This window comes from Phaenicophaeus curvirostris, chromosome 1, assembly GCF_032191515.1.
Source record: "Phaenicophaeus curvirostris isolate KB17595 chromosome 1, BPBGC_Pcur_1.0, whole genome shotgun sequence".
NCBI classification, from domain to species: Eukaryota; Metazoa; Chordata; class Aves; order Cuculiformes; family Cuculidae; genus Phaenicophaeus; species Phaenicophaeus curvirostris.
The window spans coordinates 34,408,458-34,431,819 of record NC_091392.1 but is presented as its reverse complement, the minus strand read 5'-3'; the positions used below and the strand labels follow the sequence as shown (position 1 = coordinate 34,431,819).

The following is a 23,362-nucleotide window of genomic DNA, read 5'->3' as shown; positions in this document are numbered from 1 at the left end:
ATTGAAGCAATACATTGAAACAGAGCTTAAAGACCACAATTCAGAATGATTTGTTTAAAAACAAAAATTCTTTCTTAAATTGAAGAGAAATAATTATAAAATGTAATCTAGAAGAGAAACTTTAAAGAGAACTTCACAATTCATAAACAGGTAAACAACGTTGTTCCTTCAAAAAGAATTATCATGTAATTTAAGATTAGAGTGGATCAGAGTCCTTATATTTTTGTCTTAGTTGAAACATAATATCAAAACCGGTATCTTTAAAATGATGCAATGAAGTTGTTTCACTTTTGACTAAAAGAGCAATAAATGGACTGTTTCCAAAAGAGAATTTAGAGCAGGGTGGCAGGCAGCCTCTTCTAATATTTTGCTTTTTAACTGAGAGCTTACACTGTGCTACGTGCTGATTTCAGATCAAAAATGTACATACGACAAATTTAGCAGATGGAATGACAGTCATTAACCTGTTTTTATTGAAAGTTCCCATTAAGTCAGAAAAGTATTATCGTGGAGGAACTAAAAAACACATTGAAAAGGAAAGTGAAAGGAACTTTTAGGAATTAGGAATCTAGATATAAAGACAACAGGGACGCAACAGAATCAAGAAAACCCCCTCATCTTCCATTATTTCCAAATGCTTGATATGTAAAATTTCTCCCTGTTTTTCCTCTTGGATATTTTAAATACTATAGTTGTTACTAACAAGTCCTACCTTAGACAGTGCTTCATCATGCACAACTGTATTGGTGGTTAAAAGTACAAGAACCGTCTGGAGCAATTTAAGTTCTTCAAGACTATTTTCCATCAGTTGCCAAAGCATATTAATAATGTTTCCTGCTGCAGCCTACAAAGAAATAGGTTTTTGCCAACAATGAAGATGTTTACATACTGGTATATAATGTGGACACATATAAGAACAGCACTCTCATCTATGTACATCATAAATGAATTTGCGAGTTTTTCTGTATCATAAGACTACACTAAAAACACTAAACCAATTTCACTGCCACAAGCTTCCCAAAATACTTTCAAAGAACAGCAGAAATCTCTTAATACGTAGTCCAAATTAAAGTGCATACTTCATTTTCTACTTGGAAATATAGAAAAGACAGTACAAAGACACTTTATCCTCAAAATTCATTCATATGAGAGAAACAGTGTGATCTTACATTATGCAAGCACAACTGAAGGTATATTTTAACAGTAGTATTTTCACCTGCTTCTTAATACACTGCATATACAACACCATAATATGTCATGACACTTACAACTGCAGGAAATGTGCCTTTATTTTATCTTATTTGTAAAAGTAAAACGTAAAAAAAACCAACATGCAACTTTAAGAATTATATTTATCAAGGACCATTAAATGTTCTATTCTTGCAGTATAAGAATGGACTAAATGAGCTGGTTTAAAATTTCATGAATTTCCTTCCAGAAGTTATTAATGCTTCCTCACATATTTTTTTTTTAAATGGTCAAAAAGCTTTAGGTTTAAAATACAAGAAGTAAAGCATTTTACAGTATTACGCTCATTAGAATATAAATCGCTCCTAAGAAAAAGCATTTACCTTCAGTTCAAGGCCTGTATTTCTCACACTGAAACATTTAAGTATTTTTATAAAGATTGATCTTACCTCTGAAACAACTTCATGGGACATGAGCCTCTGTATGGCTGCTAGACACAGCTGAGTGATCTTTGGTTCCTTTGTTCCACAACCCATTAGAAAAGGCTGAACTACCTCTGAGCTGTTCTCTTTCAATGCTTTCAAAAAGAGATATGGAAGTAGTCAATGTTTAATCCTTTGAAGAATACAATGCAAAATTTGTTAATCATACTTATTAACAAAAAGCAATTGCCGGTCTTGGAATTTACTCTTGCAACACACAGAAAACCCATGTGAAGATAAGACACTGGGCTCCCACAGGTCACTTCCACAATTAGCCTGGCTGAGGCTCAAATCCCAAGCACCTTCTCCCTCACACACTCAAGTGACTTTCCAAATCCAAAACATCCGTTTAGAGTCTATTTGGTTAGTAGGAAACTGTAAAGTTCTGCCCACTCCAGAGCTCGCTCTCTGATCTTGCAGTGGTGACCAGCCCCAGGCTGGCAGTCATCTTCTGCTCTGCTTCACCTTCCGCAACAAATTCAAAAGCAACACAGAGCATGACACAAGAGACATACCAAAGCACATGGCAAGAAGGGGAATAGCAAAACACCACCAACAAAACAGGAGGAGAAGGAGATCCTGGGTATGCACATCTCACTGAATTTTTCAACCAGCATTTCAGTGATAAAGGGCAGCTTCTTAAAATGAAGCTTTGTCAGGAGAAACACAAATATCTTTTTCAGGAGAAAAAACTTCACAATGAACACAACATTTCACACTAACATTTTAAAAAGCTTTTCCCCATAAAATTTTAGAAATCTCTGATAAACTTCCTAAAATTAAAAAAGGTAACATTTCTGAAAGATGAAACGAAAGCATGACTCTGATCAATGAGTGCTTTTCTGCTTGCCTGCATGGTTGTTGATACATGCAAACTTTTAAGATTTTAGCTGCTTATCACCATTTCAGATACTAAAAATTTCCTCACAGTTGAAAGTTCAATGTGTGTTCTTACACTGAATGTGATGAACTGTGTTTTAACCTGTGTGACAGAAGAACTGAGTTCATTAAAAAATTTCACCTGCATTTTTAGATCACAATATTACCACAAACAATAAAAAATATATTCTCACATAAAAGTGCAAACATGATCTGTGTTTTAACTTAACTACAAAGCAAACAAGCACACTTTTGAAATATACAGTATAATCCATATCCTCCAATACCGTTCTCTTATGAAACACCCCTTGTTTTTCAAATTAAAACCAGAACATTGGCCTCTTCATCAAAAATGGAAGTTTGTTCCCAATTAAGACACATGGTTTAGGCACCTAATTGTCAGTGGCTACCTGTAAGCTGGAGTGCTAAGCTGCCGTTATGGTCTATGGGAACCTACATGACAGGGCAAATACAGCCAAATGGGCACAAATGCTTCTTCACTCATATAAATTTCTGGACTGCCACTAAATTCTAACCATCAAGCAGAAAAAAGAAAGCAGTATTTTTTAAAAGGCACCACAAGACATTTATCCTTAACGTAAGACTTCTGATAAAAGTTCTGAATGGAAGAAAGGCCTGACAATGAATAACAAGCCAAAGAAAAATTTAAACACCTTACATTATTTTCTCTATAACCCATTAAGAACAATAATCACACAACAGGATCTATACAAGGATTTTTACTTTATGAAACTGAAAAATTAATGTTTTGCAGATCTGGTTTGGTACAAATCATTATATTAGTTTCAGCCTTAAAACACACATAAAAAATTCTTACATCCAGGTGTGCTTCCGTTCTGCTACCAAAATTATTTAAGAATATATTAAAAAAGAAATCTATCATGAAATCTATTCTTGAATCACATAAAAAATAAAGTCTGGGGAAAATAAAACTTACTTCAGCAAGATTATAGTACTAATTTTCTAAAACAACTTCTAAAGCAAAACTATGAATCGTAGATTTCAAAGTCATGTAGAAGTAGTTTCTCACATTTATCACTTGAGATACAAAGCACAAGCTGATTTCTCTTTTGGAATTACTCAAGTGATCATAAATAAATTATAAAGCACACACTGACTGCCAAGAATGGAGACTTTGAAACTGCTCAACTTCACTTTTCCAAGAGAAAGAAAGAACTTAGAGCAATGACCTCAGAGTTCTGAGAAATTAAATACAACTCACCAGACACAATAAAGATTGAATCTATTTTCACCAAAATTATTATCCTACACAGTGTAATGCTTCAAGAAAGCATCAGGTCAGCTTATTCAAAACAAACTGATACAGTTGTTCTCATCTATTCTAGTGAAATGACACTTTGCATCAAAATACAAAGAAAAATCATACCCTAAACAAAATATTTATGTTACTAAAATGCCTAGTAGATTCTCCTAAATCATCTAGCAGTCAAAAAGTTATCTACTTCACTAGATTTCACAATTATAGCAGTCTTTTGCTGCTTTATTATTACTAAAGTATACGTATCTTCCTCAAAAAAAAAAAAAGTAATAGATTGGAGACAACAAAGATCTTGACATCAAGTTATTTAGAAGATCAGGCTACAACTGATACCTCAAAAAATATAGAAATCCATAAAGAACTGGGACTGTTTAATGGCATTATATTTAAACTCTGGAATGTCAGGATAATGCGCAGGCAAACATACGTTCCCCCTTTGTTCCACAGTTTCTTACTAGGTAAAAGGTACTATCCTATTAGCAAAGATTAACTAATGAAAATAACTTTTAGGACCTGCTGGTTTTCCAAACCTCATAATAACAAACCCATGCAGTTTTATGATGCATGAAATACTAACTAAATTCTAGTTTAAACCTTCCAAGGGAAAAGTACTTAAAAATTTGACCAACTACCAAAAAGTATTTTCACAAAGACTGCCTACCCATGCCCCAAATCAATGATCCTTCACACCTTTCTACTTTGAAATGAAGATTAAAACACAAAGAATTTTGTAGGATTACAAACTAGCTTTCTAAAATATAAAGTTCTTCACACAGCAATATGCCAAAGAACGTTGACAGCTTCCCAAATGGCTAACGAGAGATTTCTCTTGTTCATTTGTGTATTTTGATATAGCTGACATTACCTGGCATAGTTTTCCCACTTATGTCAGCATTCATGACAGCAGTAAAAACAAAGAAAATAAACAAATAAAAAAAGAGGCATTAAAGTGAAATATTGAGGGGTGGGACTGCTACTTCAAATAATCTAGAAACTGCCTCCTTACCAATATATGATTTACATACTTAAACAAGAAATAGGTTTTCATCTATTTCATTTGGACCTTTCAAATAATTTAGCACTTTAAAGATTTTGACTGCAGCTGGGGTAGACACTCAAGTATTAATACAGGAACACTCAAATCTGGCCAAAGCCTTTACCAGACATTGGCAAGAAGCCATCAATTTACATGCTATGTAATAAAGCTGAAGTAAGTCAGAGATACTGTTTTATGCACTTATAAGGCTGCAACAAGATACCTAGTGTCTATCAAGGCAATGGTAAATCTTAAATTGAACGACCTCGTCTCAGAGTAGGATGGATTTTTGCCTGCCATGTACCAGTCTCCAAAATCTAGACTCTCTTACTAAACACACAGATTAGGATCATACTGCAGAACTCCACACAGAGCACTCAACAACAGCTGTGGTGAAAGTAGACAGTGAATAAAACATTAAGAATTTGGAGTCTAAGTATTTCATGCTGTTTTTCTAAGTGGATGATAACTTTTGTAGAGCCACAAGTTAAAACGAAGGCCTTCCTCAGCACCAGCATAGCACTAATATGAAACAGAAGTATCATTAAAAAATTCTCATTCTACTGGTTTTTTTGCTAGGTGCCCAAAATTATAGTATCTCTGATATAGCGCACACTAAACGACATGTGGGATTATTACACATATCCAAGACATTAACATTTTGATTTGTAACCCAAGTTTATTTTTCCCCATTGCATTGCAAATAATTACCTGCCAAAATATCACTGTTCCGGGCAGCTATTGTTTTCACTTTTATTATTCCTGATTCAGCAGCCTGGAAGAGAAGAAAATAAGTAGTTCAGATGCTATTTCATACATCAATATCTGCAAAGAAGTAAGAATCCCAAAGATAAATAAAAATGGAGAGTCTCAGAGCAAAAATGTTTTTGCAGTGTTTTCACCAAGCAGAGCTAATGCAGAAGTTAAATATTTGTAGATTCTGGAATTCCTTTCCAGAATTCCACCGAAGGGGTATTATCACGATTCTCATTGTATTACTTTGCAGTCCTATGAATGAGAAGAAAAATCACCAGCAAACAAAAAAAAAAGCTGTTAAATAATCTATGTACAGTTTCAAACTGCAAAATGACGACCATGATGTATCATCTGTCACAGTCATTGGTTTGAAATGCTGAAGAAACTGAGAACATTGGTGTATATATATATCAATGCCTAATACTTAACACTTCAGCAATGAAATCCAGTTAATAAACCAGACGTGGTACACAGCAGTTGAACACTGTTGCTGTTCTTCCAGTCAGACAGCAGTATTTTCCATTTGAAAGCTAACATTTTCACTAATAATGAGCATCAGAATGAAACACATCTTCATATGGATTTTGTATCCTGAATGCCCTACAGAAATTATCCCAGGGCAGTACCATGAAGAAGCCTTCCTAACAATACCCTCCATTCTTCCTGACTCGCCATACAGTCCACACCAGCAGTTCCTCCCCTTTCCCTGCAGGTCTGACCTGACAGACCAACACCAGCATCCTGAAGGTTGAGGGATGCAGGTGAAGACTGGATGGATGACAACCAAGTACTGCAGAACTGAGCAACCCACTAAGGATATCACACTGCTGTGAGGAACAGCAATTCTCTCCTTGATTGTCCACAAACGCTTCCCCACATAAATCAGTGAACTCATGTTCTCTAATGAAATCAAGCCAAATTGAAAAAATAACATTGAGGATCTGAACTTCAAAATTCTGGTTTCTGACTAGTTTTGTGTAAATAAACCAAAGATACCTTGTAATGGCACCTTTCCATTTTTTAATTCAATTATTACATTATAAACCTCTGGAAACAATTAAACAAGTCATGGCAAATACACTGTGCACCAAAATAAATGCAACTGTTTTTTCCAGACGATAAGAAACAAATTGCTGGAAAATACTGTTCTGCTAAATTTGAAAGTACATTTCCCCTTTTATTTCAGCTTTGTCTTCCTGTGTACTTTCCACACTAAGCATTTCCATTTTTCCTCTGATACTACTACTTAAGGAAGTGTGCCATCACTCTATAAAACAGATTAGAGAAGCAGACAAGCTGTGGCAGCAAAAACACCAGAAGCAGAAGTGACAGTACATAAAAGTTCTAACAAGTTGTAACATTCCCTCTCCATCAAAACATTACTCCAACAAGATTTCCCGGAAAGTCTGGTTAAAATGACTGTATAAATTCAAAATCAAGTATTTTAATTAAGAGTTGCTATACATATTTCTCAAAACAGCTAAATTAGAAATGAGGAACTGAAATTTCCAACTTCCGTTTGTTTTTTTGATTGTTTTAAATTTCTCAACAAAAATATAGGAAGACTAAACACAGCCTTAACATCATTATAGAGATTCATGAAATTCTGGACAATAATTTAAGCTTTGCTAAACAAGTGTTTCTACTTTAAAAATGTAGACAGAATAATATCCACAGTGCCTGAGCTAAAACACAACATGCTCAAATGAGCACAAAGTGACATGCAAATATATCTTTCACATAATTAAAACGAGGAGTACCAAACACAGTTCTCATTTATTTTAATTACGTTAACTTAATGTGTTGAAGTGTCTAAGTTTGAAGTCAATTCCTGTTCTTCAGTTATAAATTGTCAGCTAAGTAGAGGAGGGGGTCTTGTCACAACAAATTGTTCCTATTAATTAATGTGAAGGATTTGTCACAGTCACACTTCAATTATCTTCAAACTAATCCTCATCACATCTACTGGCAATCGATTTCTTTCCTGTCAGGAGTGACAAACTCCATCCGAGTCAAAGAAATATTAAGGCTGCCTACATGCATGACAGTCACAAACACCATGCACTCTACATGAAGAAGGAAAAAGTTATTTCAAAAACAATGCCTCCCAGTTAGTTGTTTCCATGCTAGCTTTATATAAAATAGAGAATACTTTTTTTAAAAATAAGGTAAAACAAAACAAAAGTTATGAGATTTTTTACTATAGCTCTGAATATAACAGATAGAACTTCCTATGTCTCCAGCAGGTCCAGGGAGGTTATTCTCTCTCGGTACTCGGCACTGGTGAGACAGCTCCTTGAATCCTGGGTTCAGTTCTGGGCCCCTCACCACAAGAAGGATGTTGAGGCTTTGGAGCGAGTCCAGAGAAGAACAACAAAGCTGGTGAGGGGGCTGGAGAGCAGGTCTTACGAGGAGCGGCTGGAAATGTGGGGATTGTTTAGCCTTGAGAAGAGGAGGCTGAGGGGAGACTTCATTGCTCTCTACAACTACCAGAAAGGAGGTTGTAGAGAGGAGGGTGCTGGCCTCTTCTCCCAGGTGACATGGGACAGGACAAGAGGGAATGGCCTCAAGCTGCGCCAGGGGAGGTTCAGGCTTGACATTAGGAAAAAATTTTTCACAGAAAGGGTCACTGGCTGCCCTGGGAGGTGGTTGAGTCACCATCCCTAGAGGTGTTTAAAAGACAGGTGGATGAGGTGCTGAGGGGCATGGCTTAGTAAATGATAGGAATGGTTGGACCCGATGATCCAGTGGGTCCTTTCCAACCTAGTGATTCTGTGATTATCTCCTTAATATTCTGGTTCCTATTTACAATTAAAAATGTTTATGGTTACAAAAAAACCCCAAAACACAAAAAACCCACCCCAATATGCCACTACATATGTAAAAAAGATCATATATTAGCAATTTAAAAAAATGACCTCAGCTGATCACAAATAACTAGTAGAATAAATCAGACTATAACGTCTTATCCAGCTAGTCCTTATACATGAAAATAAAAGCACATTTGGATTGCTTCAATTTAATTTGTCAAGTTATAAGAAATATAAAGGAAATTTTAAATTTGCAAATTTATATCAATTACTACAGCACTCTGCAGGACACTGCCTCATTAGAAAAGGATCTTACAAAAACACTAATCAAGTACATGAATAGCATCACACTGTGTATTTATGGGTACAAATATGATAATTTACTTCCTACAAATATAAGGCACCATGTTTTTAAAAGTCGCCATTTTTAAAAGTACCACTATGACAGTTTCATTAGCACCAAGAGTAAAAGTAGTCTAGTGAGCAAGTTAGTTATATATTAATTTTAAAAAGAAGCAAATAATTCCTGTAATGTAACAAAGCTCAAGTGTATATGAAACCTTCAGTCAATTATATTTCCTATTCTGCTACTTTAACAACTGTAAAATAAACTGGAGTAAAATGTCTTAAACACACATCATCATTGAATTCCGTTTCATGTTTCTGCTGAAGCAACTACAGCACCCAGTTAGGGGAGGGAAAATATTGATGAAGAACAGAACCTGACTCTTTGTGACAGCACACATTCAAGGCAATCTCTTTTGGTACTTTGATTTGGTTTATAATCAAACAGTCAATAATGTCAGCAAAACTCAACCAGGAGCTCTGTGCTCAAGCATTTGCTCCATCTTCTTTCTGCTTCCTTGAAACTTACTGTTTGCTGATTATGTGAAAATCGCCCTTCACAGAAACTGAAGTAAGGCAAATAGAGAATTTAAGTACAAAAATAATCAAAACACACAGGGTGTCTCTGCAAGTGAACTGAAAAGAAGCCTAGGCATAATATCTGCCTCCTGGCCTCAAAGTTCCGCTCCCAAGGTACAGTCCAACAACAACGTTCACAGCTCCCCAAGAACCTCACCCTAAAGCAACCTTTTAGACAGAAATGCTCTCTGCAAGAGGGGCTGTGATGTGGAAACTGAGAGACTTTCAAACCTAGCTTTAAGAGCTTCTCAGATCCAAAACTCTTTCCTCTGCTCATGGATTTCTCAGTCCTCAGTTCAGGTAGTTCTGAAGTTCTTCCCTTTTATTAGATGTACTGTGCACATCTTCCAGCTTTTCAGAAATGTTAAACCTTTTGTAGGTTTAACCAATATCATCAACCAGGTAGTAGAGACAGGCAATTTCTGCTCAGGCACTCACCAACCAAACACATAACCCACTCTCAAGTAGAATCAATGTTTTCCAACAACCAGGTAACATTTAATTCCAGGAGCTAAATTTGTCCATATAAAATATGTACACACAAACTATGAAGATCTATTACACATAAATAGCATACAGAGTTATAAGGATAACTGAGGTGTGCCATTCTACTAGCTACTGGTCAGGATGATGTAAAGGCAAACTAGAGCAGCAGAGCAGTAACTGCGTCTGAAAGGTACTGGTACCTCAAATCTGTCTTTACAGGACACTGTGAAAGCTCTCAAACCCAGCTGCAGTGAATCAGTCTACACTGCCAAAAGTTACCACTATACCTAACTCTATGATGATGATAATGTTACCCGACAGCCCAAGAATGGCCATAAGGAATAACAGCACAGTGTATGCTTGAACATGTAACTGTATCATTATTCACTGGTTTCCTTTTCATGGGCAAAGGCATCACAGAAGCCCATTGCAATGCAGCAACGCATATGGATGGGCACACAACGAGGCAGCGGATCAGTGATCTTAACAGCACATCAGCTGCTCCACAGTAATCCCTATGGACCTTCCCTTACACTAAGGTAGCTGTGAGAGAGCCAACCCTTCTTTCATCAAAACCTAATAAGAGTGTTAACTTTTCATAAGAGAAAGATGACACAAATTTCCAATTTCTTTCCAGTGACACTTTTCAGAAACAGAAAAGAACACCCACCACCTCTACTGCATAAGTAATTTTTCTTTTTTTTACATTTCAAAAAGGAGGATTTAAAAAAGTGGTCAAAGACACTGGTATCTCAATGTGGACCAGTATCAGCGACTTTTGATGTTAAATAAAAATTATATACACACATGACATGAAGATATTTAATGTAACAAGTAGGGATGTGCTAATTTCTCTAAGGCTCGATCTAACTTTAAATATATTTTTGTATGAATTCTAAATAGCATGGAGGTCATGGCATTGTTACAAAAATTAATAAGATAAGGAATTTCCACTGCTGATGCTTTGAATGACCATTTGTCTTTAAATTACATGCTCAGAGCAAATTGCTATCTCCAAAAATATCAAAATTGCTTGAAGGGTTGCAGCTCTTACTACACAAGCTTTTGATTTCTGTCATCTAAAAAGAAAAGCATTCAGGAATGCTTTCAGGAATGACAGCTGGTGTTGATACTTATATTACATTGTTTGTGAGCCTTTTACTAAGATTGGATCACAGTAATGTATGTAATCTATAGTCACTTCCACTTCTATTACATGAAATAAGAAGAGCATTTTTTTTCCTATTCATCATTATTTGCCTTTCCAACTGGAACACTAACCTTATATCCAGTAGTTTAGATAAGAGATCCTCTTGTGTAAAGTACAGTCTCACTTCATTGTTATTCTGGCTCGCTTTGCAAAAGCACATTCTGGACCATTACAGTGCTGCTAAACTATTATTTGGAAAAGGACACACTCATAAAAAGCTCAACACTAAATCAGCCTCATGAAAGCAGCTGAGTGCACAATATTTGTGTGAAAAAGCACTGTACTTGCCTTCTGTACTTTTATCTTCCTCCCCAGGAGTACCATCGCTACTCAGACCCTTCTCTTTTATATGCTCATTCCACCTGTGATTTAAACTGGTGAAATGCCAGATCTGATCTGACGGCACTGTGCACTCACAGGGATTTATTATATTGAATGATTTAATATACTTGGATTAGAGCTTGCTGACAATCTAATGGCTTGGAGCAAAACCTACCAGCAGAGTCTCTGGGGACAGAGCACTAGCCACTGTAAATGCGGATATAGACAGGGAGAACATGAACCAAGTACTTAAGTCAACCGGACACACACAAGCCCAGGCATCCAAGGGTCAATGTTACTGAAAGGACACCCTATATCAGGGTCATGGTGACTGGAAAAGGTTGTTGATGACTGGGGAGAGGTAAACACCATACACATCTCAAGGAAGGGCACGGACGAGTATTCAGGGCTCTAACAGGCCGAACAGCTTCACATCATTCCCTGGGAGGGTTATAGAGTAATCCTCCTGGAAGCACATGCAGGACAAGATGACTGGGAGGAGCCAAGAAGAATTCAGCATGAACCTCACAAACCCAACTGCCTTCTACGATGGGAAGATGGGCTCTGTGGGCAAGGGGAGAGCACTAGATACTCATCTTGACTATACCAAAGCCTTTGATGCCACCTCCAATTCCTTATAGTAAAATTGGTGACGTATGGACAAAGTAGACAGTAAAGTGAGTGGAAGACTGGTAAAAAGGGTCAGTACGAATGGTATAAAGTTCAGCTGGTAATGAGTTACTAGTGGTACTCCTCTGGGATGGATACTGGGGCTAATATCATTTAACATCATCATCAGAAGCCTGGATAAAGGCAAAGAGTCTGCTGACAAATATAAAACTCAGGGTACTGTTCAACATCGGGGGGACAAGGGGGACATAGGGCATAGGGAACATGAATTCAGAGGAACCCACACAGGCTGGGAAATGGGCAGGTAAAAACCTCATGAAGTTCAACAAATACCAATGCGAAGTCCAGCCTCATGCACCAGCACAGGAGGGGGCTGGCTTTGCAGCAAATGACTTGGGGTCCTAGAAGGCAGAGTGGAACAAAGAGCCAGCAGTGAGTCCTCACCACGAAGATGGCCAAATGCATGCTGGGCTGCATTAGCAAGAGCATAGGCAGCAAGTCAAGCAAAGGCAGTCCTCCCCTCCTCTTTGGCTCTTGGGGGGCTGTTGCTGGAGTACTATGACCAGTTTTAGCCTCCCCTGGGCAAGAACGACATTGGCATGACGGAGGAAGTTCATTTGAGATATAGCAAGACAGCTGGAGGATGGAGAACAATAAATAAGGAGATGCTGAGAGCTCCACTTGTCCAGCATGAACAAGACAAGATTAAGGGGAGGGCTTGTTAATGTCCACAGCTTCCTAAAGGGAGGCTGAAGTGATGAAGCAGTTTCCAGTGACTGTTTGTATGTGTGTTCCATCCTGGATATATGTACACGTGCACAGAAAGAAAGCAGAGAACAAAGGCAATAAAGCTCCTTTCAAATCACTTCATATTCTACAATTCCTGCACAAGTTTCTCACTCAAATTTTTCTTTAACAGAATCTTAGCAATCACAGTAAAATAGGATTAATTTTGCTATATATTTTTTGCGTATAAAGACCAGAAATTACAAATCAACTGTCAGCCTCTATTCATATAGAGAGTAGTTCCTTCAGCTGTTCACACTTTACCTGAGAAAGAAATAAAATTGCTCTGGTTTATTCTACATCATGATCTACTTGTGCTCAGTGAAAGAAGTAAATAGTGTATATTTCTGACAGCAAAAACATGTACAACAACAGCTGAAGACGACAAACTTTAATTCCTGCTAGACTTTGCTCTACTCAAGGATGGTGCTATTCTCCATTACCAGAGCTCCAATGCTTTGAGAAAAAAAAAAAAAAAAAGCATCAGTGTATTCTATTATACACTTTCTCCACAGGTTCAAGATTTATGGTATTGCAGGTGGGGGGGGAGGGGGGTGGGTTGTTTGTTTGTTTTTTAAAAAACACGATCTTTTTAATTTCCAGCTTTCTTGCAGCTGTATCAATTGCTCCCATATTAGAAGTGCTTTTTCACTTGACAGGTGTGACTATTCCTTTGGTCCATTAATCTTCTGAAATTGTCAGTTTGCAGTATCAGCAGCCAATTCAGAATCCTGAAAGTTCATCATCAATAATGCCAGGAGAAGTGCCAGTGTTATCTAAATTGCTTCAGAGCTGCCGCCTCTGCAGATACTTCACTTGATTTGAGCATGGAGGTAAAGATAATGAAATACAAATATTTAATATCAGGAGTTTTCATTTGACAATCAAAATGTTTTGCGTCAGCTGGAAAAACCATCACAAATATATCAACAGAACAAATCAGAATGAATAACAACTCATTACTGAACAGCACAGATGCAGACAAAGAAAAAAGCTACCCAAGCTAACTTGGCACAGAAGAAACACAGCTAATTAGCAACAAATTCTCAAGTTGTAATTCTCTCTTTCACAGTCAGAATCAGGACTATATTTCATATCATATAATACAGAAGTTATATATATACATACATACAATATTTTAATATATATTAATATACAGTATTTATAGATATGTACACACACAGTGTCTGGATATCCCAAGACAACCCATGTCTACCATGAATGGATCTCAGAGTGATCCATCATGTACCACACAACTGATTATAAACCACTGAAATACAGCACTTGAATTTCCATGACAGATTTTTGTTACAACAATTATAATTTTACATTGAAAAATAAATAAAAACACACACCCACCCCCTGTTTCACAGCTTCAGGAGATTCACACTCAAAGTTCACAAATAGTATATTCATAGTAACGTGCTCAGAGACAGCAATGCCTGTCTGCCCAGCACCTGGTAAACAGAAACAACAGTCACTAGTTAGGACCCTAGTTGAGAACTGTAGACATCAAGAATTCCTGACTCCTGCTACAGGTTTCCTGTAAAATCTTCAGGAAGCCATAGGAAGAACGGTGGGGACTAAATCATAGATTAAGATGCACAGATTTAAATATTTAGACTCCCATTACAATGAGATTTAGTCTCTACTGAATGCTCCTTAATTCTTACAGCCTCTCCTTAAGCTAATTAAGCTGACCCACGAGTCTAAACTTAGGCCTCTGTGTCCAAGACGACTATGTACAGGCAGTAAAAGACCCACACTCTTCTGGACCAACTGCCAGAAGCCAAGGAAGTACAACAAGCGGCAAAGATACCTCATGCGTAGGTGACAGAGTCAATCAATCGCCTGGCTACAATGTCCTGCGAACAGCTATTCAGCTTCATTGACTGTGTTGACTTTATTTCCATAACAAACCCGGCTTGCACAATCAATGATGGGAGCTAAGACACCCGAAGTGAGGTACCTTAATCCTGCAACTGAATTCTAACATGAAAAATGTACAGATAGACTGAGGTACAGAAAATGTTGTTCATTTTTTCCATTAATTAGATTGCAAGGTATTACATGATGGAGAAATTACGTCTATATGCATGATGTCAATCAGCCTTGAACACATGACGTTTCTTATCAAAGACTGAAATAATGAAATGAAATTCAGGATTTATAATATTGAAACTTGGAACACACTTGAATGAATGACAGGTCCTTAAAATATAACAGTACACTTCTAAAAACATAATTTTGAAAAAATGCACTGCAAAATTAACAGATTCCAAAGAAGAAGCTAGCAGACACAACAACTCTTCAAGAAAAGGAATTATAAAAGGAACAGTAGGAAGTATTAGGACTCATCTGTTTCAAGTGACTAGCTCAGCTACAGGCTAGCAACTAAAGAATGGTACCGAATAATCTCCAGTCACATGCACAGAACACATGCTTGAGTGCAAGCTGCCTAATTATAACAACATGCATTTTACAGAGCACAGTTTCTTTATTTCAAAAGAGCAAGTATTAGTTAAGTTCATACCCATGAAAGCAAACAATTCTACAGTATTTGCATCCTTCTGTACTAATGCTGTGAAGACCTGAGAATTAATCAACTTGGAAAGTTCAGTGTAGGTTAAGTTCCCTGTAGGCTACTATAGTATCATAATTATTTAATCAATTTTATTCAAAAATAAAAGCAGGAAACTCCAAAACTTGGTTAATCCTATAGAAACTGTCTGTATGCAAATGTCTGCTCTTTGCCAGGTCCATTTGGCTCATCTTTTGCAACAAGAGTAGCATGAACACAAAGCTGACTGGAGCCTTTCAATGCTAATAACACAACAAGTGATTTAAACACCCAAATCACAAGGAATTTCAGCATGTCATTTTCTTCCTTAGCCTTCTCCAATATGTTTACTGCACTACAGTCACAGATTTTCTGAAACTGTATTACTGTTACAGAACAAACAGCTAGTACTCACACATATGTTTTCAACTGTTCCTTCCAAATTCATTAGGAACCCTAATGATCACTTTGGCTATCACTATATGATCACTATAAATCCTATTAACTAATATGTATCTTTTTAACATATGTTAAAATTTTGCATTACATCCTCACATTTGGTTCCACCCACCTACCAAACGGCATTGGAAAGGCATTCTAAAAGGACAAAGGTTCAAACTAATATTTCAGCATTAGCCCTAGGATGTGTTCAGGATCAGCATATCATTCCAAAATAAGAATGATTTAACTCAAGTCATTTATATCACTCAGCACAGACAGGAGTGGGCTCCAAAGGAAGAAGTGTATGAACAAAACTTGTGTTCACAGAACACAACAGACTGCACCCCAGAAAGGACATGTCCTGTCTCTTTGCTCAGCTAGCCCTCATCACATCTGTAAATAAACTATTTTAAAACTTCGTTTTATCCAGAAGCCACTCAAATCTGGGTTCTTTCATTTTTACTCAAAGAACTTAATGCTCCTTGCCTGCAAGCAGAGTTACTTATAAAAGAATGCAAAAATCTATTCTATTATTTTCCTCGACAGAGCAAAATCAATTTACAATACTGTTTCAAAAATATCTCTGTCCGCCAAAGGCTTACCCAACTTGATAAACAGTTAAAGAAAAGCAACGCTGCTATTTCAAACGAAGGTCTGGAAAAGAAACAGTACAGAGAGAAATTACTCCAAAGCTACTATTCAAGAGTCTCAAGAGAGCATTCCAACTGACCAAAGTATTCAAAGCTAAAACTGTGATTCTCTTCTAAGTTGAGGGAAGCTGAATACTATCTTTTCCAGCCCTACTATTCCAAACTACCGCAGCAGCAAACACCTTAAACCAGACAGACACCTGAAATCCATTGCACAACCGCTAAGCAGAGCTCACAGCCTGTCCCACACCACACCTCTCAGACAGGCCAAACCGATCCTGCCATGGGAGGATGCAGTCCCTGTTTGTTCTCCTCTCCTACCAGCACAAGCATGCCTGTAACTGTGCAGGGAGCTGAATAAGAGTTATTTTTTTAATGCATTTTGGTTTTTTAAGCTTATTTTGGTTTTACTACTATTTAAAAGCTGAGTCTGTTAGGCTAGATCTGTGTAAATAATGAGTTACACCCGACTGGAATTCAGACCACGAGGAACTTTCTGGGTATACTTACATTCTCTTTCAACTCCATTGTTTCTGCTAATTATACTTTCCCTTTGTATTACCAAGGTTTCTTATGCAATGAAATTATCTAAGCAAATCAAATATAACTTACATAGCAATAACTTCAATCAAAATAAGAAACAGCAGGTAACCTATTCAGCACACTGAACTATTTACAATTCCGTGACAAGATCAAATTCTTACTCTAGTTCACTAACAAAAGCAGCACCAGCTTTCTAGACACCCAGCACAGGATATCAAAACTCCAGTCACTAGGTTAAAATAGTTTATAAAGCTCTATGCACGTGGCATGCAATTTACTCCCAAGTGAGAAGCATTACACTGCTCCCTAATACAGAGCAAAGCTTAAGAGTTCACCATACTAAAAATAACAGAATAAAAACCAAGTGGCATTGTTTTCTAGGAGAAATGGCAGATTACTTAAGATAACATGAGAATGACTGATGTCTGTACCAAGGACTGCTTCCTGCTCTGTAATTGCAAGCTCCAAAAGATACTGTTAAATTTACACTTGCCCTGAGAAATTCAATCACATCCCTAGCTGGTGTCTGATTTTTTAACTGGGAAACAGAAACACATTGTGAAAACATGAATACATTTTTCAGTAATGTCATTTTTTGTACCTTTGCCAATACAAACAGTTTTGGCATATCACAGACATAACCACCAAATCACCCCTTGGTTACAGCATATGGATTTTGTTTAGCATACGTATGTAGCCAGTGCTGATCTGAGAAAGTATGAAACACAAAAACCACCTAACAACAAATAGAAGTGGGTCTTAAGTCTAACGGTAACTGGTAATCCCCACACTCTTAAGAAAAATAAGTCTAGCACTTCAGTCACCAAATAGCATCAACACAATTTCAAACCTGCAGATTCTTTGTGGCTCCTGTTGTCAAGTGTAAAGCAGCACCACCTTGGAAAACCCTACTCAAGTATTACATGTCATGCAGAGCAAAGAGGAGGTGCGAACTGCTTTGGGACCAACAATATATTCTGTTATTTCTTATTTAAAAGCTGTAAGGGGAAGGAAGTTTGCCACACATCTGTGTTGTCAGTTTAACACTGGAAGAAACTCAGTAACTTCCATGTTTCTTAACAGATTATCAGAGAGACTGCATAACCGCAGAACCCACTGTTGTCTGTGACTGGATTTAAAAACTACATGATTTCCACGTAAATATAATCTACTAAGAATACTTTACAGACTCAGAAGTAATAGAAAAACATGGGATGAAAGTGCTTAAGTCAGTTAAGAATTCAAGTTCCATTTATAATAAGGGTGTAAGATCTTACTTCCAGATCCTAACTGAGGATAAGGTCTAAATCCCACAGCCTGTGGGATCCCACAGCTGAGTGTCCCCTTTTCTGACACATCCAGTACCCCTCCAACAAAAAAAAAAAATCCAAATAAGCTCTTCAGCTATGTAGTCCACCTGCCCGTTCATTTAATATTATTTTGGTCTCTCTGTACCTAACACGTACGGCATCGGTTTGTAATAACAAATCAACAGAAATAGCTTTCAAAAATTAAAACTAAACCACTATTTTATTAAAAAAAAAAACCAAACCAGGATCTATTCCTCTGGTCATACCACTTTCTAACTCCTTACAGTAATGACTAAAATGGTTTGCTCTAATTAATCATCTGAGCAACAAGTAAAATTGAGAACTACACTATTACTTCCATAAGCAGCAAATCTATTTGCTATATTAATTTTGCAAGATTTTAAGAGTACTAATATAAAAATCAAAAAACAGAATAGCCAAACCATTTCAGAATTGGCTGGCAATAATAAATAGCTGTGAGAAAAAGTTATATTACATCAGAAACTGCAAGTTTATTAGAAGCAGCTTGCCTTCATGATGTACCTATCAAATCTAACAACTACAATACAGCTCACAACTATTAATTTGGATTATGAATTTTTCAATCACTTTATCACAGTAAGATAAATTTACTAAGTGGTATGGAAGCTTATACATCAGCTGCAAGATAAACTCATAAATTACACTGCATGCGGTAGCCTAATTTCACTGGAAGTAAAAAAGTGAGATTATAAGTAGTAGGAATTTGTTTTAGAAGCCTGAGTTTAAATGTAATTTACAAAGTTGGTGTTGTTCCAAATCAGTAAGAACATACCATTCTTCTGATCACTCTTACCAAATCCGATCATGACCACACCAAAAACATGTAATGAAAATATGTTTAGCAGTTGAAATTTAACTGAAAAGCACAACCATTTCCTTTAAAACTAGAACAAAAAATAATGGCTTCCAGAAGTGAGGAAGTAAGATCGTTTCCTGCAACTGCATCATACATCCTAATATAGGACTGCTCTCACCACAGACCTCTCTGCAAGAGAGTACAACTCACAGGAGAAGTCCCACCCCTTTATAAACACCTTCCAGCACTATTCCATAAACTTACTCAAACTCTAGACAACTGTGAAAGCCTTTAAGAGTTTGTAATGAAGTTATGCAAATTGCTGTTGAGATGTAGAAGGCAACAGCACAAAAGTAATACTTGCACAAGAACATAAACATTCTGAACAAGTATCAAGAATTGCACGTGCAGCAGTTACTCAAACCTTCAGCACGGCAAATATAACTAACTGTTACTAAAAATACTAACTTAAGAATGACATTGCCCATCTTCTTTGCAGATCTTGAAGAAAGTAAACATTAACACAGTGGGGAATATCTTGTTCAGAGACCAAACAACAGTAATACACAGGAGAAAGTGAAAGTGGCCCTCCCCCCTCCCTCCAAAACACACACACAGATTTCTGTTCCACTGACCACAGCTCTCTTATTTGCATCTGATCACACACAGTTTCCGAGAACTGATAACAACTTTCTCTGACACACAGTTCCTTACACACACAGGCACTCCTCTGTAGCCTATAATCCTATACAACATGCTCTGGTTACAGTGTGTCACTTCACATTTTTCAAAACAAGTCCAGTTATCAACTTCAATTCATCTGTTAAAGGGTGTAATACTTTACAGAACATTAAACATGCTATCACTTCACTGGCACTAAAGTCAAATTATGTGCATAATTCCTTTCATCCAAACTAACAGAGTCTTTACCATACTTTCCCAGGAACCTTTCCGGTTCTGCAGCTTAATCTGAGTTAATACACAAGTATTTTTCCTCCCACTACCGTGTAGAAAAATTATTTTTTAAAATGGCAAGTGACAAACAGGAAAGAATTTAAACTGACTACATAAACACAATAGAGGGACATGTGGTTAAAATGTATTCCTTAAATAACAGAGAAAAAGTCCAATTTCCTTTCAGTTAAAGTAATCCTCCTCATCACGACTACCGCAGTGTCAAGATACACAGAGCAAAGTGAGAGTCGAAAAATAAAATATACAATCCTACTGGCATGAGTTGATTCATGAAGTTTTAAAAACTGAGAAAAGGTTCATCTAAACTTCTTGTCTCCCAAGTTTCTTTGGTTGTAACTTCAGCAGTAGAAAGCCACATCACCCCAAATCTCAGAACACGCTTGGGATCACCAGCGATCCGCACAGTAAATGCCAGCAGACACAGAGATGTGATACTGAGAAATACGGAGCATCAGCTCAGAAGCCAAACTTTAGTAAGCCTGTTTGTTTGTGACAAGGGTAGGACAGCGACAAGCAAAGACACCAGCATGGCTCCACAGCAGCCGGTGGGGGCACAGCCCGGTTACCCCTACTTGTCCATCCACCAGCCCCACTGAAGTGCTGCCCACCAGTGTACGCAAGCCCTCAGCACCCAGTCTACCTCAGGCAAGCACCAGGGAATCATGGAACAGTTTGGATTCGAAGGGACCTCAAATCCGCTCTACTGTGGGCAGGGACACCTCCCACCAGCCCAGGCTGCCCCATCCAACCTGGCCTTGAACACCTCCAGGGATGGGGCAGCCACAACTTCCCTGGGCAACCTGTGCCAGCGCCTCACTGCCCTCATGGTGAAGAAATTCCTCCTTATGTTTAGCCTAAATCTGCCCCTCTCCAGTTTATTCCCATTGCCCTAGTCCTACCTCTACCAGCCTTTGTAAACAGTCCCTCCCCAGCCTTCTTACAGGCCCACTTCAGGTACAAAAAAGTCACCATAAAGTCTCCCCAGACCCTTTTCTTCCCAGGCTGAACAACTCCAACTCTCTCAGCCTGTCCTTGTACAGGAGGTTCTCCAGCCCTCTGATCATCTTCGTGGCCCTCCTCTGGCCCCGTTCCAACAACTCCATATCCTTCTCACGTTGAGGATTCCAGAACTGGACACAGCATTCCAGGCGGGATCTCACAAGAGAAGAATAGAGGCGCAAATCACCCCCCTCTCCGTGCCGGCCGTGCTCCTTTTGATGCAGCTGAGGACACGGTTCGCCTTCCTTCAAGAGGAGACACCGAGACAACCGAGCCCAACTCCGTCTCTTCCCCCGGGCGGCGCAGGGGGCGAGACCGGGGGTGCAGGGGGAGCCGGGGAGGAGCAGCGGGGCTGCCCCCCTTCGCCCCAGCCCCGCAGGCCGAACGGAGCCGCCCGGCCCGCGCCTCAGAACGCCTTCAAACCGAGGACCCACAGGCAAAGGCGAACGGCGCAGCCACGTCCCGGCGCAGCCAGCCGCGAAGGAGCGGCCCGGCCCCGGCCCCTCACCTCCTTCACGGGGGGGAATTTTTTCCGGCACTCCAGGCTGAGGCCCCGCAGGTCTCCCTGCATGTTCTCCAGCAGCTTCTTCACGGCCTCGGGGCTGCTGGTGCCGGACATGGCGCCGCGGGCAGCGCGGGCCCCGCCGACACGTCTGCGCCGGGGCCGGAACCCGCCAGCCGCTCCCACAGTGCCTCGCGCCGCTCCCGCCGTGCCCCGCGCCGCTTCCGGGAGGGCGGGGAGCGCGGCCTGGGCCGGCCGAGGCCGCCATTGGTCTCTTCGTTAATTGGCCTCTTCGACTGCGGGATGAGCGCACCCTCGGCAGGTTTGCGGGTGGCACCGAGCTGAGTGGTGGTGCAGTTGCCACATCGGAAGGACGGGATGTCATCCAGAGGGACCTGGACGGGCTGGAGAAGTGGGGCTGTGCGAACCTCATGAGGTTCAACAAGGGCAAGGCCCTGCACCTGGGTCGGGGCGGTCCCCGTTTCCAGTACCCAGCGGGGGTGATGTGACTGAGAGCCGCCCTGCAGAAGAGCGTATGTGGACGAATCTCTGAGGGCATGTGTTTGCTAGCAAGTTAAAAATGCTAATTAGCTGTTGAGCTAACTTTGTATTGCGCTGCAATTACTACATTGTTATTTGCTTTGATATTAAATTATATGTTATTTTGTGATGGGCAGCGGGTGATTCAATCACTCCCTGTCGCTCTGTGGTCCTATTTACCAACAAAAATTCTAACGAGACCTATTGTGATTCATTGAAATACCTCTGGGAACCGGTGTTCATGTTCATTCCAAACAATGTGCATCAGTCCTTTTGACTCAATTAGACATGGGATAGACCTTGGCTGTGTTAATTTCAGGAGTTTACTCCAGTTATAAACCATCCTGACAGACCTATGCAGATGCAGACTTTGAATGTGAGAACAGGGTTCTGCTGCTTTCACTGTGGCAATTAATTGGTTTCACGGGAAGAACTTGTGTCTTTCGCTCAGAGGTCACTTTATTAAGCTCTTATGCTTTTGTAGTTGATATAGATCTATACATAGAATCATAGAATAACCAGGTTGGAAGAGACCCACCGGATCATCGAGTCCAACCATTCCTATCAAACACTAAACCATGCCCCTTAGCACCCCGTCCACCCGTGCCTTAAACACCTTCAGGGAAGGTGACTCAACCACCTCCCTGGGCAGCCTGTGCCAGTGCCCAATGACCCTTTCTGTGAAGAATTTTTTCCTAATGTCCAGCCTAAACCTCCCCTGGCGGAGCTTGATAGTAACAATACTAAACAAAATTCAGGATATGAAATATTAGGTCTGTGGTCAAGTAAAGGAGTTTGTAGACATCTCTGGTGGGTTTTTTTCTACAGCAGAGTTAAGAATCATGATGGAGAAAGTTTTGCATCATAGTAGATTGAATATAGGTACTGATATCGAAAGGTGAAATGGTAGATAAATGTCACATAATTCCCATAGTCCTTTATAAAAAACTATGCGTTGTATCAGTCTGTAAGCATAAAGAAGCCCTACACATATACTTTAGTTTATGAATGCTTCAGAAGCTCCTTCTTAAATTATGGGCACAAGAAATAGAGCAAGAGAGTATTTCTGTTGTGGCCACAAATGGGTTAAAATCAGAAGTAATAAAACTTCCCTCTAGTACCTGGTATTCTTTTTTTATGGAACAGCAGCAAAGCCCTTGTTCCTGTAGATATAGCTGTATGAGCAAGTTAGATCT

At 38.9% G+C, this 23,362-nt stretch overlaps 1 protein-coding gene across 3 annotated transcripts in view; it reads right to left on the bottom strand.

The window, feature by feature from the left end:
- MON2 (MON2 homolog, regulator of endosome-to-Golgi trafficking) overlaps positions 1-21,806 on the bottom strand; it is a 101,110-nt gene extending 79,304 nt beyond the window's left edge. For 2 of the 3 annotated variants that reach the window (XM_069852369.1, XM_069852359.1), the window contains exons 1-4: positions 21,633-21,806; positions 5,597-5,660; positions 1,638-1,765; positions 713-844 (exon numbers count right to left, since the gene is read on the bottom strand). In XM_069852369.1, the coding sequence (XP_069708470.1) occupies positions 713-844; positions 1,638-1,765; positions 5,597-5,660; positions 21,633-21,743 (435 nt within the window). In that variant the 5' untranslated portion in view covers positions 21,744-21,806. Of the gene's footprint in view, positions 1-712; positions 845-1,637; positions 1,766-4,714; positions 4,732-5,596; positions 5,661-21,632 lie in introns of those variants that run through there. The other variant, XM_069852379.1, reaches the window with a different exon arrangement.
- Between the last annotated feature and the right edge of the window lie 1,556 nt (positions 21,807-23,362).